The 15658-nt window shown below is 49.8% G+C and overlaps 1 protein-coding gene across 1 annotated transcript in view; it reads right to left on the minus strand.

The window, feature by feature from the left end:
* Positions 1-5968: 5968 nt before the first annotated feature.
* HTRA1 (HtrA serine peptidase 1) overlaps positions 5969-15658 on the minus strand; it is a 49949-nt gene continuing 40259 nt past the window's right edge. Inside the window, exons 4-9 of the mRNA XM_081074165.1 lie at positions 13042-13236; positions 12029-12061; positions 10534-10648; positions 9244-9301; positions 7654-7749; positions 5969-6675 (exon numbers count right to left, since the gene is read on the minus strand). Of these exons, the coding sequence (XP_080930291.1) occupies positions 6507-6675; positions 7654-7749; positions 9244-9301; positions 10534-10648; positions 12029-12061; positions 13042-13236 (666 nt within the window). The 3' untranslated portion in view covers positions 5969-6506. The remainder of the gene's footprint in view (positions 6676-7653; positions 7750-9243; positions 9302-10533; positions 10649-12028; positions 12062-13041; positions 13237-15658) is intronic.

Here is a 15658-nt window from a genome sequence, read left to right on the forward strand (position 1 = left end):
CGGCTCTCTGAATTTCAGTTTCCTGCCTTAAAAAGAGAGGTGGCAGCGTGACTAAGACACCATCAGAATTCACCGAGATTTTGGGCTCAGACACAAAATCAGTGCTGGATAAAAGGTCATAGGTACAGGTGCACGACCAAGATTAAAAGTAGACACTATCTGACAAGCCCCTAGCTCAGTTGCCGTATCTTAAAAGAACGTTCTCTTGAAACCGCCATTCATTTTGATCTACTTTCATTAAATATATAGGAAAGCAGCTCATATGCTCTCACATAGACTCCACCTTTCTCAATTGCAGTCATTAAATATCAGTGCAATTAATTTATGAGGGAAAGGACAAGGATAATAAACCAAAAAAAATAGCTTTAAAAGTTGAGTGTTCCTCATTGTCAGGATTTCTGATGAAGTATGAGTCCTACGTAAATGATTCATTGACCTTCTCTTCCTAGAACTTTCTGTGATGCATTTTTATGCTCCGCATCAGGGCAAGGCCTTCGACAATGAAGCACATTTTTTACCCTGGGTGTCGTTTCAGACTTTGTGTTCCAGCTTAATGACTCATCAGAAGAGAGTGAAATGGAAAAGGCACAACGTGAGTGGAGCCTGGGCAATCTGGACGAAGGGGAGACGGGCGTCCCTCAGGCTCTCTCTTACTGCTCACAGAATTTATGACCCTTCACAGGAGCGAAGGAAAGAGGGAGGGGGCAGGTAAAGCCCATGAAACAGAACATGAGCTTTCCTGTCTGGCGAAGTCATTCTTACAGACCAGCCACTGAGCCTGTGTTGGGCCCACTTTTCTTTACCGCTTCAAAGATGGGCCAATGGAAAATTATACCCAGGTGGAAACACGGGTCTTCAGTTACAAATGTCACTGGGCATCAGCTTAAGAGAAAGGGCTCTGAAGCCACACACCTGGGTTCCAATGCATCAGCTCTACCTTCCTCCTGACTGTGTGACTTCAGGCTGGGTACTTAACTGCTCTGTGCTTCAATAGGCTCATCTGTAAAATGGGGGTTCTAAATGGTGGTGAAAGAGGGGGAAGAGGTGGGGTAAAAGACAAAAGCTTACCCGACCCACTGAAATACATTTCACAGGAAATTATTTCTATCAAACAATCTAAACCACTTTAAAAAAACACAAAACAAAACAAAAATGCATTTGTTAATGTTTATTTCATTTGATCTTTTGCTGATTCTTGGCAGGCACAACACTTAGGCCATTGCTTTTAAAAGTTCTAAATAAAACCACTGCCTGGTGGCAGGAAGGCCTCTGCTCTGTGCGTGCTCCACCCATATTTTGATGGAAGCAGCAGAGGGCCTTGGTCTTTGGGTGGGGAGCTGGCACAGACAGCAGTGAGTCAGCCCAGCTGGGCCCCAGATACAGGACACAGATGGGGTCGACAGCCCAGTTGGCTCCCACAGAACCAGGCCCAGCACCCTACAAAGGCTGGGGCCCTTCTGATGTGTGCTTCCAACATGCAGGTGTTATTTGATTCCAAGAATGGGTCTTCTGCTTGGCAGTCAGATTCCCTTCTGTGAGCTCTGGCTAAGTGCATCCTGGAGGCTGGGATGGGTGAGTAGGTGGGGGCTCAGAAATGTAACCAACAACACTTGTTTCAAAACAGGGATGGCTCTCCAAGCGAGCAACCTGATGGTGCTCTCGATCCCGGTGGCAAACAGTCACGTCTCACAAGCCAATTCTAGTGACAGTTCTTTCGAACTGCATGGGGTTCGTACAGGAGAGCTGGGGAGTGGCATGTGGCGTGATGATGGCCTGGGGAGATGGCTGCAGGAGGCAGGTGGAGTGGGTGAGAAGTCCCATACAGGCCGGGCAGTCAGTGGGAAAAGGAGGAGGACCCAGAAATTAGGGGCAGTACAGTCGAGAGGGAGGCGGGAAAAGCAGGCGGCCTGTCAATTACATCATCAGAATGGCTGAGTGAGGTCCAGACATCAGTTCTCTTTTAATACGCCTTTTAATACGTCTTATAACCTGCTCGGCCCATTGCTCCAGGCAGTCTCTACTAACTGATCCGCATTGGCAGAACACAGTGCAAACCTACGTGCCATCCTGGCACAACGCTACTCAGATGTTGCCACACCTCTGACCTCATCTATCACCACCTTCAAAGGAGAAGGCAGCTTTCATAGCAACCTTGAACCTGGACTGGCCCATTTCCCTGGACATACGCCCCCTTCTGCACAACCTTAGCAAGGCTGGCCCTGACTTCAATGGCATTTGCTGAAATGGGCCTACCATCCTTGCTGGCCAATCAAAACACCACCCCTCAAGGCTCAGGGCAGTCAAAACTAATAGCCAGGCAGAGACAAGCACCGTGCAAATCCTAATAAAAACACATGCTCTTCATCACACCCACGAGACATGGGCATTCTGCCAAATTTTCAGAAATGGAGCCAGAAAAGAATAGGACCCTGTACAGAGCTGCCTGGCATGGCATCCACTCAGCTGGGACCAGAAGGCATGGCAAAGAGACCCCTGCACATGGGGCCACTCTCCCGGCCAGTGCATCTAGAGAAGCAACTGGCAGGGAGAGATGGGGACAGTCAAGTGATACAAATGAGCTGGTGAGTCCCAGCTCCTATGACTGGCATCATTTGAAGTTTTGCAGAAGCTGGAAGCAGAGGCCTGGACCCGAAGGAGCTGAGATTGGAAGAGGCGTGGGTGACCAGGAGGGCACTCCCCAGGAGACAGAGAAGAGGGGAGCCAGTGATTCACCAGGAAGTGGGGCTGTTAAGGGACCTGAAAGGGTCATGAGGAACCACAAACCGAGCAGGGGCCTGAGTCCACAGGGCCCATGACTACCTTCTAGACGTGGAGATGGACCCAGGCTGGTGTAAAGATGGAGGGACCAGGGGTCTTGGTCCCAAGAAGGTATCGATGGGTCACGTGGCCCCATGCAGAGGCCATGGGCTCAGAACTCCTGGCCTGACATCACAGGTCCCCACTTATTGGCTCTGCATCTTAAGCAAAAGGCTTAATTTCTAAACATCAGTTTCTTCACTTGCCCAAGAGGATAAATGCAACATCGACCCAAGGCTGAGCTGAGAATTGAACTAGTTTGTGCAAAATGCCCGGCACGGTATCAGTCACACAGCAATCACCCAACAGATGTTAGCTACTGTCACTGTCATTGAAGGCCAGAACAAAGGCAGGCTAATAAACACAGCCGCTGTGCTTCTCTAGTGGTGCCCTCATGGTTAGCCCTCACAAAGCCAGTGCAAGGGGGCCATTATTAGTGTTCCCCATTTTACACAGGTGAAAACTGAGGCTCAAAGCCATTGGCTAACACATATGTTGCTAATTATTTGAGTGCTTACCATGTGCTATGTATTAGTTCATTGCACCTCCACGACAGCCTTAGGAAGCAGGTGCTCTGATTATCCCCATTTTACAGATGGGAAACGAGCACAGAGAGGTTAAGTAACTGGTTCCAAGGTCACACAACATGCAGAGAGTAGAGTTGAACTCAAGTCCATCTAGTTCCAAAAGCCATGCTCTTTCAACTCAGCTCTACCTCTCAGGTTTAAGGCTAATTTATGTTGCCAACACCTCCAACACAGCCCATAGCAAGAAAAAACATGTCCTGAGAGGTCCCGTGAAAGTCTCAAGGATGAGTGTGGTGTGCTGGGCTGAGCAGCCCTCCCAGGACCCAGTGTCCCACTGGTCAGTGCAGCCATGTAACCAAACAGAGAATGTGCTACTAAGTGTGCCAAACTGCCTTTTCTGCAGCCTTGTACGTCACTGCACATGCAGGCAAAACTCCGACCTCACCCCAAATCCTTGGACCTTCGGGAGATGCTGCTGAGTGTTTACAGAGGATTCAGGCCAGCGGGTCGCCAGCCTTACTCCTTCCAGAGGAACCATCTGTGATCTCCTGAGTGATGACAAGCTGGAAAGAGATGGGCTCAGGCCGGGGCTGGCTCTGACCTCAACGCCGCCCAGAGCGTCCTCCCCACCTGTGGCAGCATCTCAGCCCTGGGGACCACCCACAGGAGCAGGCCCACAGGCAAATCAGCTGAGGACAAGTCCTGAAGCCACAGGCCAATCTCTGAGTCATCGCTTTCAATGGAACGCAAGGGAATACAAACCCCGGAGCGAAAGGACTTACCAGCTCCTTCCTGACAGCGAGGTCATCGGAGCAGAGAGCAGAGGGATGCAGGGCGCTGCAGAGGACACAAGCTGCCCCGCTGCCCCCTGTCGGTATTGATGAGGGCTTTAATTGGATTGCTCCTCCATTTCACTTGGGCCTTGCGCCTGCCACAGCTTCTGTAGTTCTGAATTGATCTGAGATCCTACCGTGTTTCCCCGAAAATAAGACCTAGCCAGATCATCAGCTCTGATGTCTTGTGGAGCAAAAATTAATATAAGATATGGACTTATTTTACGTGGGGACAGAGCCAGGAGAACAGTTTCCAGGCTCTCAACCTCACATGGAAAGGTGCTGGCTTGGGTAGCAGATGGCCATCAGCTGTTACCGGTGAGCCATTAGCCACTGATATAACTGCCGTGGCTGAGCTAGCAGGTGTGGATTGCAGCTAGCAAGTGGGGTGGGTTGGATGGCAGGGAAGCGAACAGCAGATTGCAGATCATGTGGCTCCTGCTTCCTGTGTCCAACCCAGCCGCCAGCGAGAATACAGTGGTATGACTTCCCTATCTGTGGCTCCGTGGGTGTTCCTTTTTGCCCTCACCATGTCCTGCGTTCTTATGTGGGGAGTGGGACCAGAGTCCCCGCATGACAATAATACAATAATATAATACCATGTCTAATATAATAAATATAAAATATAGTATAATACCAGGTATACTACCGAGTCTTATATTAATTTTTGCTCCAAAAGATGCATTAGAGTTAATGGTCCAGCTAGGTCTTATTTTCGGGGAAACATGGTATTAGTCGAGAAAGGATTAAGCTCTCAGTCTAGAAAACTGAAGCTCCATCCAGTACAAGGTCCCCTATTGAGGCTAACACTGTATTTCCCCGAAAATAAGACTGGGTCTTATATTAATTTTTGCTCCGAAAGACGCATTAGGGTGTATTTTTAGGGAATGTCTTATTTTTTCATGTATAACAACCTACATTTATCCAAATACATTCATGTCATCTTCTGGAACATCGTCATAACGTACTAAATGTGTCCATCTGGCTGATGATCTTAACTGGGGCTTATTTTTGGGGTAGGTCTTCTTTTCTGGGAAATACAGCACTTAGAGAGCCTCTCACCCTCTGCTCTTGGTGTAAACAGTCTCCTCTCTGGTGTGTGCTCCCACGGGGACTCAGGCCGTGCAAACTTCTACCATAAGCTAAAGTTTTGCAACAGGCTTCTCGGGTTCAGCATTCCAAACTCCTGGAAACTTTCATGGAGACAGAGGTGCTTACAGCCGCTTAAAGCTGTGCCTGTTCTAGAACATTTCAAGGGGAGCCCTACTCTATACCTTCCAAGGCTTAAGGTCTAGTTCTTATTTCAGAGCTCAGGACAATTGGAATCAGGTTCAGCTTGTGCTTTCTGGGGACTTAGAACAAGACAGTTTGGGAGTTGCATCTTGGTCTTCTGAACTGTCTCCCTTTCAGAAAGAAACCTGGTTTCTTGACTGAACTCAGGGAGGGAGCGGCAGCACGTCTGCATTCACCCCTCTACACTTAGCCCCACGCCTGACGCGGAGCAGGGGCCCAGAAAATCTTTGTGGATTGACTGCATGAAGCATGAGGTCAACAGACCCTTATTTAGTTTGAAGCGCTTCAGATGCAAATGCAATGTCCTCAAATCCAACTTGACGAAGCCAGGACAGCCAAGTACAGTTGTTCATAACACCGGTAAACCGCACGGGATGATTTTGAAATCACTGGGAAGATCAGCCCTTGTGGTTTAATGAGGAGCCCACTGACACTGTAATCATCTGAGAGAGATTGCAACCAGCTGTTTGTGGAAAGGAAAAGAAGCACGCCAGAAAGCAAAGTATAAAGAAGTATTTTAATAGCTCAAACTCAAAGTCATTGGGCTCCCCGTTCTGAAGAGATTCCCCAAAGAGGCAACCTTGGCTGTACTGAAAGCCAGCGTTCAGCCTCCCGTGGTCTCGGCCCCCTCTGGGTGCTGACTCAGAGGAAAGCATACACACGCCTGGTGCCGTTCTGGCTCCCATGGGACCGTCCTCTTATCTACGCGTTCTATCAACTGCCTTGGTTGGGCTAGGATGATGACTCAGTTAAAAGAGGAGACAAATGTTGACTGTAAGCAGGAACAGTCCAAGCTGGCAAGGAAAAGCACACTGCATACATACGGTACAGAAGGGCGAGTCTCTGCCTGAACATCTACGTTACATTTGTTTTGCCTGCAAATAATCACGGAGGAGTCTGTTGGCCGGGGTGTTTCTGCTGAACAAGGAACATGGCAGCCCAGAGTCGTGGGTGTCCCATGCCACCAGCCGAGTCATCGTGCATCATCCACCGGAGAGTCCTTGAGGGAAACATGAAGTCCAGCTCATGCCTCTGCCTATGGGTCGATTTCTTCGGGAATCACCGTGATCATAATGTCTTCATTGCCCCTGCGGACGACCATGTTCAGGGTGCTTTCCTTTTTAATGACGTCACTGACGTCATTGGCGGAGACCACCGACTGTCCATTGATGCTGATTATGACATCATTTTCCTTGAGCCCACCACTGCAACACAAAGGGGAACACAATCGTGATGTTTCCATTCCTCCAGGTCTAACTGCCACGAAGGGTGACTGACTACCTTGACAGAGGCACAGTTTAGCACCTAAAAGCCCAGAGCAGACAGGGTGTGATGATGGTTAACTCTTGGGAGAGTGGCTTAAACCACCAACAGACTGCATTACTTCCTTCTGCGATGTTTTAGGTCAAATGCCAATCATGTCCATTGCAGAAATGCCTGCCAGCACTTGTATGATCTGTGCAGACTGGCCAGGAAGGAGGCAAGGATGTACCGGATACTATCTACCATGTACGATGACCAAGGCCGACTTTCTTGTAATGGGTGTCATAAGTCAGAATGGTTCCTACAGAGATGGGCAGAGTGGTTCTCTCACGTGGCACTTTGCTGTTATTTTTGCCACAACTCTAGCTCTTATGTATGACAGCCTCAAATAGGCTGTCATGGTCTTTAATCGTCTAGCATAGAGGTCAGCTAGCGTTTTCTGTAAAGGGCCAGGTAGAAAATATCTTAGTGTTTGCTGGCCATACTATCTTCTGTCATTACTCAACTCTGCCATTATGGGCCCAAAGCCAGCATAAACGATAGGTAATCCACTGGGTATGGCTGTCTTCCAGTAAATCTTCATTTACGGACACTGAAGTTTAAATTTCACATAATTTTCACATCTCACACTATTCTTATTTTAAAAATTTTTCAAACATTGAAAAAATGCAAAATCTATTCTTAGCCCATGGGTGGTACAACAGCAGGCAGCCTGCCAGACCCGGCCCCCAGAAAAGGGTTTGCTGGCCCTGGTCCTGCACTGAACCAGGCCCGACCAGTAGGACTGACCAAGGACACCCAACCATTGGGTCCAGGACCCTCACAATCACCTGAGTGGACATGGAAAGAACATGGCCCGCTCCCCAGGACCCCCAGGAACCACAGGGATATTAGAGAAAGGGAAAATAGTTCAAACTCACGCTTCCGCTGGGGTATCGGGAATCACTTCAATGATATACGCTCCGGAAAGCACGTCCGGGAAGTCTCGGTGGCGGTCCTTCAGCTCTTTGGCTTTGCTGCTTGGGAGAAAAAGCACCTGTGTGAATATCGAGTGCCAAAGGGCCTTCCTCTGTGGAGAACCAGCTCCCACCCGGCTTCTCCTTCTGTCCCTGATTCTAATGTAAAACTCCTCCAGGAGTTCTGATTCTGCTTTAAATTGCCTCTCTACTGGAGTCAAAGACCTACTGGATAACAGTGAGGCAAGTGTTTCATCATTATCATTAATTTTATTAGTTAATTGATAGCAGCTACCACTTAAAGAGTCAGTACAGTATAGCGGCTGTAACCAAATCGTTCCCCAAATCACAAGCCATAAAGTGAGCTGATTTGGAGCCCCAGCTTTGGCACTTTCTAGCTGTGTGACCTTGGGCAGTTTCTTAACCTCCTGTGCCTTAGTTTTCTCACCTGAAAAATAAGGATGATGACAGTCCTGTACGACACAGGGTTTCTGTGAGGATTAGATGAGATCATCTAGCTAGAGCACCAGTGCCGGGTGCAGAACAAGCAGGTGACAAATAGTGGCTAGTGTCACTGTAGCTAGTGATTATTGCCACCACCCATTAATCCGAGACTTCACATGAAATCACTCGGTCCTCAGCACCCACCAAAATGCCTGCACTGTTACCCTCATCCTGGAGAGGAGAATACTGAGGAGTTCAGAGACCAAATCGTTCCCCAAATCACAAGCCATAAAGTAGAGCTGGGATGAGAACCCAGGAAGCCAGACCCCAGGACCTATACCCAGGAACTATACCCACAGTTCCAAGCAAGAACTGGTGCCCATTTTCACCTTGGCAAATCAGTCCATATTCTGGAGAGCTCATGGGTATCTAACCTACAGTCTTGTGTTCATAATTAATTAATAGTTCATTAATTATAACAATATATATTAATATCTATGTTACTCTGTTCTAGTCCTTGCCGACTTTACCCACAACAGTTTCAACCATGCCCTTAGTCACCAGGACTCCGGCGATTACAGCAGATTTTTTTCATCAAGGGTAAAACACCAGTATGTTATGGGCCTGGCAGCCACATGCCACAACTTCCACCGGCTCGGGGAAAACAAGCCCGTCAGTCACGCTGGGCCTGACCCGCATTCCTGGAGCCACAGCCCACATACAGCACACGGCCAGGACGCTCTGGGGCTGAGGGAGGCGCTTGGGGCACTCCCGGAATGTGCGTTTCAACAGACCAAGTGGTGAGAGGAAGGCCTGAGGCAGAGGGACCAACAGTCCCTGCTGTTCAGGCCTGCCTTCAAAGAGGAGGGTAAAACCTTCTAGAAGGAAGGACCTGCTCAGAACACAAAAATAAAATGAAAGACACAAAAAGAGGTCAAGGATAATGACCCCTTGTTTCTTTCCTAATGTTACTTAATTTTAACCAGAAACTTACGGCAGAGGTATCTTAAGACAGCAGAAGGCTTTTTCTTTCAGGGGGACCAGTGAGCACCTTCTGAAGTTCAGGTTTATTTGAATTGAAGACACAGACATAAACGTCCTGTTACCCACCTGGATGTCAGTGACATCATTCGGATGCCAATATACTTCTTCTTGGTGACGGCTTTGCCTGGTGTGACAACAAAAGGACAACAAAGAAGTCAGCCCACTTGGTGGCTGTGTCGGAGATACCGGGAGCCATGAGATTCAATCCCCAAGTTTGCAGTGTGAAGTCAGGGCCCTGGGGGCGTACCCTGAGGCTGTGGCCCGGACCCCTACCTGCCGTAGGGGTCCTGCCTTAGAAAGTCCTGCCATTTCAGTTAATGGCCAAAAATCTAGGTGCAATCCTTCATCGACTGCCTCGTTGCCTCATTGTGACATCTGATAAGGGTTCTATCCCTCATACAAACCCAGAATGTGCCCCCTCACGCCTCCCCTGTCTGGATGACTGGGAGAGCCTCTTCACTGACCCCCCAACTTTCACCCACTCCTACAGCACAGTTTCCCCCCAGTCCTGACAGTGACCTAAAGACATCAGCCAGATCATAAACTCCCATCTTCTTGATGCAGTTAAAACGCAACCCCAGCCCCTCATCATGGCGTGCTATGACCCTGGCGACTTCTTTCCACTTCTACACGTGCACTGCGTCCAGCCACACAGCCCACTCACAGGTCCTATGCCCACTATACTGTGCCCATGGCAGAGCCTGGAACGAGCTGTTCCTGTCAGAATGCTCTCTCCCCACATCCCTGCTGGCTCCTTCTCCTTCTCGTCTCAGCTTGGGAGGCATTTTCTGGCCTCACTGTCTCCACTGGCCGCCTCTCCCCTGACTCCCTAGCCTGCCACCCTGCGTCATTTTCTGGGAAGCACTTGTTGTCATCAGAAATTACCTTATTTGTTTGTTTACTATCAGCCTCCAAAGAGGAGAGAACGTAAAGGTTATACCTGCAAGGGAACCCCAGTCTGACCCAGAGCAGATGGGTCCAGAAACATTTGTGGAAAAAATGATCTCCCTGAATCTCAGTTTTCTCATCAGTAAAATGGGACTAATAATACCCACCTAATAGGGCAAAGGAATTAAATGACACAAATGAATAATGAAGTGAAATGATGTATAGAAATCACTTAGGACCACACCTGGCACATATTAAACTGTATGAGACATTCATAGTCATAGGTCAAAAATGGTCAAGCATCTATGACATAATGCCAGGAGTTAATAACATGCATTCCTTCCCCTTCTAAATATGCCAGTATCGGTGGCTCCTCGGGTGTGCCATTTCCTGCCCCCAAGTCCCCAAGAAGCAGCCAAGCCTCAGGCCTGAATCTCCCACCAGCTGCTTGCCTGGGTCTCTCTTTACCTTTGGCCTGTCGGTCATGGGACTCCGTGAGAAACTTTTTAATCTTATCAGATGGGATTGCAAAGGAGATGCCAGCTGTCACTTTCAGGGTGTTAATTCCAATCACTTCACCGTCCTGAAAAGTAAGATGGAAATGGCTTACTGAATCCACGAAGGTTTACCGGAAGACATGCACCAAGAGAATGGAGAATTTGCATAAAAGAAGTCTTTGAGGGAGTGGGGGGAAGTGACAAGAGGGGGTTCCAGGGTTGAAGGAGGGAGGCAAGGCTTCGGCAATGTTAAGTCAAGCTCAGCAAGGGAACAGCCAACACACACACACACTCCGGGCTCGGTCTTCACGGTGCTGTAAAAACAGCTTCAAGCAGATAGTTTCAAGACACGCACATTTGTTCTTTTCACAGGGAGTGTGTATCTAAAACCTCTGAGTCCTTCAGGTGGCTCTCCACACCCTCCTGCTCCTCCCATTTTGGTGATCTTAAGATTCCTTTGCTGATATCAGGAGAAACAACCACAGCCCTTAGGGCTGACATGCTTCACTGGAGAAAATGCATTCTGGACTCACACAGCAGCCTTAGGGGTGCTGCACGGGGCCAAGGGGTGCTCATTCTCGCCTCATTTCCTCTGCTTGTCTCGGACTAACTTTAAGTCACGGAGGAAGCCAGTTAACAGGGCGTGCTTCAATTCAAGATAAATTCACAGTTTACTGAACGCTACTCAATGGGAAATAATCCTGGAATAACAAGCTTGCCTCACACCATTCGACCATTACTCTGAATCCTATTGTTAAATGGTTTGTTCAATTCAGGCTTAAAAGGGAAAAGAGCCAAGAGAGAATAAATCATTCTTGGCACCTCTGTAGCACTGAGAATTCAGTCCCCGACTCCAAGGGGCCAACCAAGGGGCACTGCCATCCTGGGCCTTGCTCAAGATGGCCTGTTTCACCACCTGTAAATGAGAGTTGAGCTGGAAGTCCCCTGAGCTGTGCCCTCACTCTGACAGTCTGATTCTGAGGCTTCCCTTTCTATGCTTACATATTTAAACACAGGCTTAAGTGACATCTCGGTGAGCGGGGTAACTCTTCATTCCAGCCAGGTCTTAAGCGAGGGCTTCTGGCCAAGACAAAGACCGTGGACAAGCCAAACAGCTCTTCCAGTGGCCCTGAGACTACATTTGAAGGACTGTGCCTTTGTGTGACAGGACAGAACTACTGATATCTTCAAAACAAAGATCTGTCCCTTTGGCTACTCCTGCATTGGCCCTGAATTCCACTGCATACACTTATAACTTTGAAACATGAGCATGTCCACTGGCATAACATTTCCCACCCTCAACTCCAGCATACCTGACTCCTTCCAGAAAAGATAAGGGTAATTTGCAAGGATACAGTACATTCACAGAGTTCATTTCAAAAGAATTAGATAATGTGCTTGGCAAATGCATGTCTGAAAAGAAAGCAATAAAAAAGCACGTACATAGATTTTTAGAAAGGTCTTACCAGGTTGACTAATGGGCCTCCAGAGTTTCCATACTGAAATGAAACAAAAATTAAAAAGGTTATGAGTTGATGTCCCTACAAGCTCCAAGCTACTTCCTTGCCTGGCAGGTTCCTGAGTGCAGATTCTTTCCTGAGATTTGTTCCTGTCAATATAACATTTTGCTGGAAAAAAAGGGACCTGAACCATTTTCAAAAAGTTTTAGATGTGCCATAAATGGGAATATTCTTTTTTTTCCTCTCCGAAGCCCAGAGGCCAACTATAAATTCCCCAAAACATCCAACACAACTTCTCTTGGCAGCAGGCTGGCTGCCCACCTGCCCAGTATCACAAAATATCAACCTACACAGCCCCCCCCTCCCCCCAGCTGTGTGATCTCTACTTTGCTGCTGGGGCTAGAAATCCATATGGTTTGTTCTCTTTCTATTACTTCAGGCAGATCACAAGAAAGCTTGGGAATCATGCCTACTACAGGCAGCGAGTGCACAAAACACGCTGTTTCTCATTTATTAGACAAATGGGGGGAACATTGCTTTTTAGAAACGTCAACCCTATTGGGAGACAACTGAAGTGGAAAAAAGTGATTGAAAAAAGATTCCATTTAGGAGATTGTGTAGAGCAACCCTTGGCCTCATCAGACATTGAATAGTGTTGCAGCAAGGCTCAGACTGTGCCCCAAGGCAGAGCACACACCTCTGGGGGCCATGGAGCCAGTGCCAGGGTGAGTGGCCCTCCTGCCACAAAGTGGCCAAAGCAGCTCCACTGAGGGTCCGCTGCCCCTGAGGGAGGGGGGAGCTCCTGCAGACTGCATACCTTGGCAAATCTAAAGTCCCCCTCACAGCAGTCCCTGGAGACCGCAAACGGGCTGAGCACCAGCCTGCAGCCTCATCTGCTGCAGGGCTTCAAAGGGAACTCCCTGGACAGCACCTTGAGGTTCTGACACCACCCTAGCTTCCTAAGCCGGACTTTCTGAAAACCCGCCCCAACCCCAGCGGGTGGCGGCAGCCGGGCTCACATTGATGATGGCGTCTGTCTGGATGTAGTCCATGTCCGAGTTCCGGAGCCCCAGCTCTTTGCCACCACGCTGGGTGGTGCTGACAATCCCGGTGGTGACTGTGTTTTGAAGGGAAAACGGGCTTCCAATGGCGACCACGAACTCTCCTGGCCGCAGCTCTGAGGAGCGGCCAAGCAGCAGCACGGGCAGCTTTCCCTGGAACCACAAGGTGGGCGTTGCTGTGTTCAGTGAAGTTAGTGGAAGGGATTCGCACACAGATGTCGTGGAATGCCAAGCAGTGGCGGGGCACTTGTAAACACCAGGCCTTTCGGAAACTGAGGTCAGGCCTGCATCCCTTCTGGGCTGAGTGAGGCCCACACCCCTTCCCACCCACAATAATCAATACTTTTTTGTAAGCTGTTGTGAGCATTGAAGCCACACGCCATGGAAAATGTGGGAAGGTTACTAGAGGCCACCTCGAGGTCAGCACATCTTGAAGCTATCAGCAGGGACTTACGCTGAAACCTTGAGATCCGGAGGCAGAGGGAGACAAATTTCAGATTTGGGGCAAGACTGCCTGGGGCGTTCTTAGAGCACGAAAGCCCAGGGAAGATCCTGAGTCCACACACCCCTGGAGAAGGGAAAGGAGGCAGCTGCCCCCACTTAGCACAGGCACATCCTCCCGAGTCCTGGGGGGTCTGGAGCACAGACTCAGTGCCATTCTGGTGAGAGGCAGTGGTGGGGTTGGGCCAGCAAGGCCTCCACAACCCCCACATACCAACACCTCAGAGGAGGGCTCTCTCCTTGCCTGAAAAAGTCCTCCATCAACCGCCTCTACCCCGGCCCAGGCGGACTGATTAACCCAGCAAGTCTGATCCCAGATGCTCTGTGAAGGCCAGGCAGAGTCGAAGCCCCAAATGACTCTTCAAACCCAAATGGGACGAAATACAAGCAGCTTGAGTCACCAGGCCAAGGAGAACAGCGCTTTCCACTGGGAAGGCCTTAGGCCCTCCCCTTCCCTTCCTTCCCAGAACCAAGGAGTTCCTTTTGCCTTTGTTCTCTGAATCAAATAAGCAGCTGCCCCAACAACACGGGCCAGGTCCAGAAAGCAAAGACCTAGCCCAGGCCTCGTGCTAAGTGCAATTCAGGGGTCCTCATGTCTGTCCAACTCAAAAAAGAAACAAGTGGTAAAGTCAGCACCTCCTCTAGCTGATGAGGTAGGGTGATCACAGGGCCCATTTAGCAGATGAAAAAACTGAGGCTCCAAGTCACTGGGTGGACCTGAGACACAACAGGGATTTCATCCTGGGGCTGTGATCCCAGGCCCAGACTCTCTCATCCAATACACAGCACCTCGCCACCAAGACCCCCTCCCCACCCCAATAATGAAGGTGCTGCTCAGGAAGACGCTGGGCCAGAAAGTTCATGGAGGAAGGATCTAAGACCTCAAACTGACTTTAAGAGAGATGCATGATAAGGACTGCCTCTCAGACCACAGATACTGAGAGGCCCAGTAGAGACCAGTGGTCAAGAGCGCAGACCCTGGGCCAGGCGGCCTGATGAGATCCTGGTCTGAGCTTACAACCAGTTGGGTCCTCAGTGTGCTCATCTGAAGAATGGGAACCATGTTGTACACCTGTCTCATCAGTTAGTGGTGAGAACTAAGTGACATAAGATCTAAGCTGCTCTTTGAATAGCGCCTGGCTCATGTCAAACATCGTGTGTCGGTTAGTGTTATTTCTATTAGTATTAGTATTAGTATTTCCCACTGGGGGAAACCCCACCAACTAAACTCCTACAAGCTAGTTTGCGTCACCCAGTGCTCCACTCAGGAGAGGGCTGGTGGCCCAGGTCTACCCCCGACCGCAACTCATTGTCTTTAAGGTTGCCTGAGGTCGGAGTGCCTGGTGCTGCTCTGGAGGGGGCGGTCCCCGGGCTCATCAGCGTCCAGGCACACCGGCGAGCTCAGCATAGCCTGTTTACCCTGGGCCGGCGCCAGCCACCCCTGCCAGAAATGACTTCATCCAACAGTCGAAATGCAGCGGGTGGGCAGGCGGGAGTCAGGGCTGGTGACAGGGGAGGCCCGTTGGGGACACTCCCGTTCCTTCAGGGCCTGGGAACAGCCTTCAGGGCTGGCTTGAGGGATGGGCAAGCGGACACAGCAGAGGCTCCTGGGGGTCCAGTTGGCTGCCTAAGACAGCAGTTGCTTTTTGCCAACTTCAATGCAAGAGATAAAATTCAAATACAGAAAGGTGAGCCCAGCCCACATCAGTTCAGCCACAAGCTGGGAACCACCTCAGAAAGTTACATGGCAGGACTCACACGTGGACATCTTGATGAGAACTTGCTCATCCCCCATCCTTGCCACTCCACCTTCCACCTCCACCCCCTGGGTAGGGAGCCGGAGCCAGGCTCTCAGGTCTCAGGGGAGTAGAAGGCAGAGGGGCCTAAAGACAGTGCTCCCTGGACTGCTTCTTTGCCAAGTCCGAGTTCAAGCCCAGAGAATGAGGTAAGGAGGCTAATGCTTGATGGGAGGCGGTGCAGAGCTGTGAGGACACGGGTGACAGACCCCCACGAGGGCACACTATCAAGGGCCTGCGTGCTGCTCAATCACGTGGGCTGGGTAAGGCCAGGCCTC

The sequence above is a fragment of the Rhinolophus hipposideros genome (assembly GCF_964194185.1).
Source record: "Rhinolophus hipposideros genome assembly, chromosome: 15".
NCBI lineage: Eukaryota > Metazoa > Chordata > Mammalia > Chiroptera > Rhinolophidae > Rhinolophus > Rhinolophus hipposideros.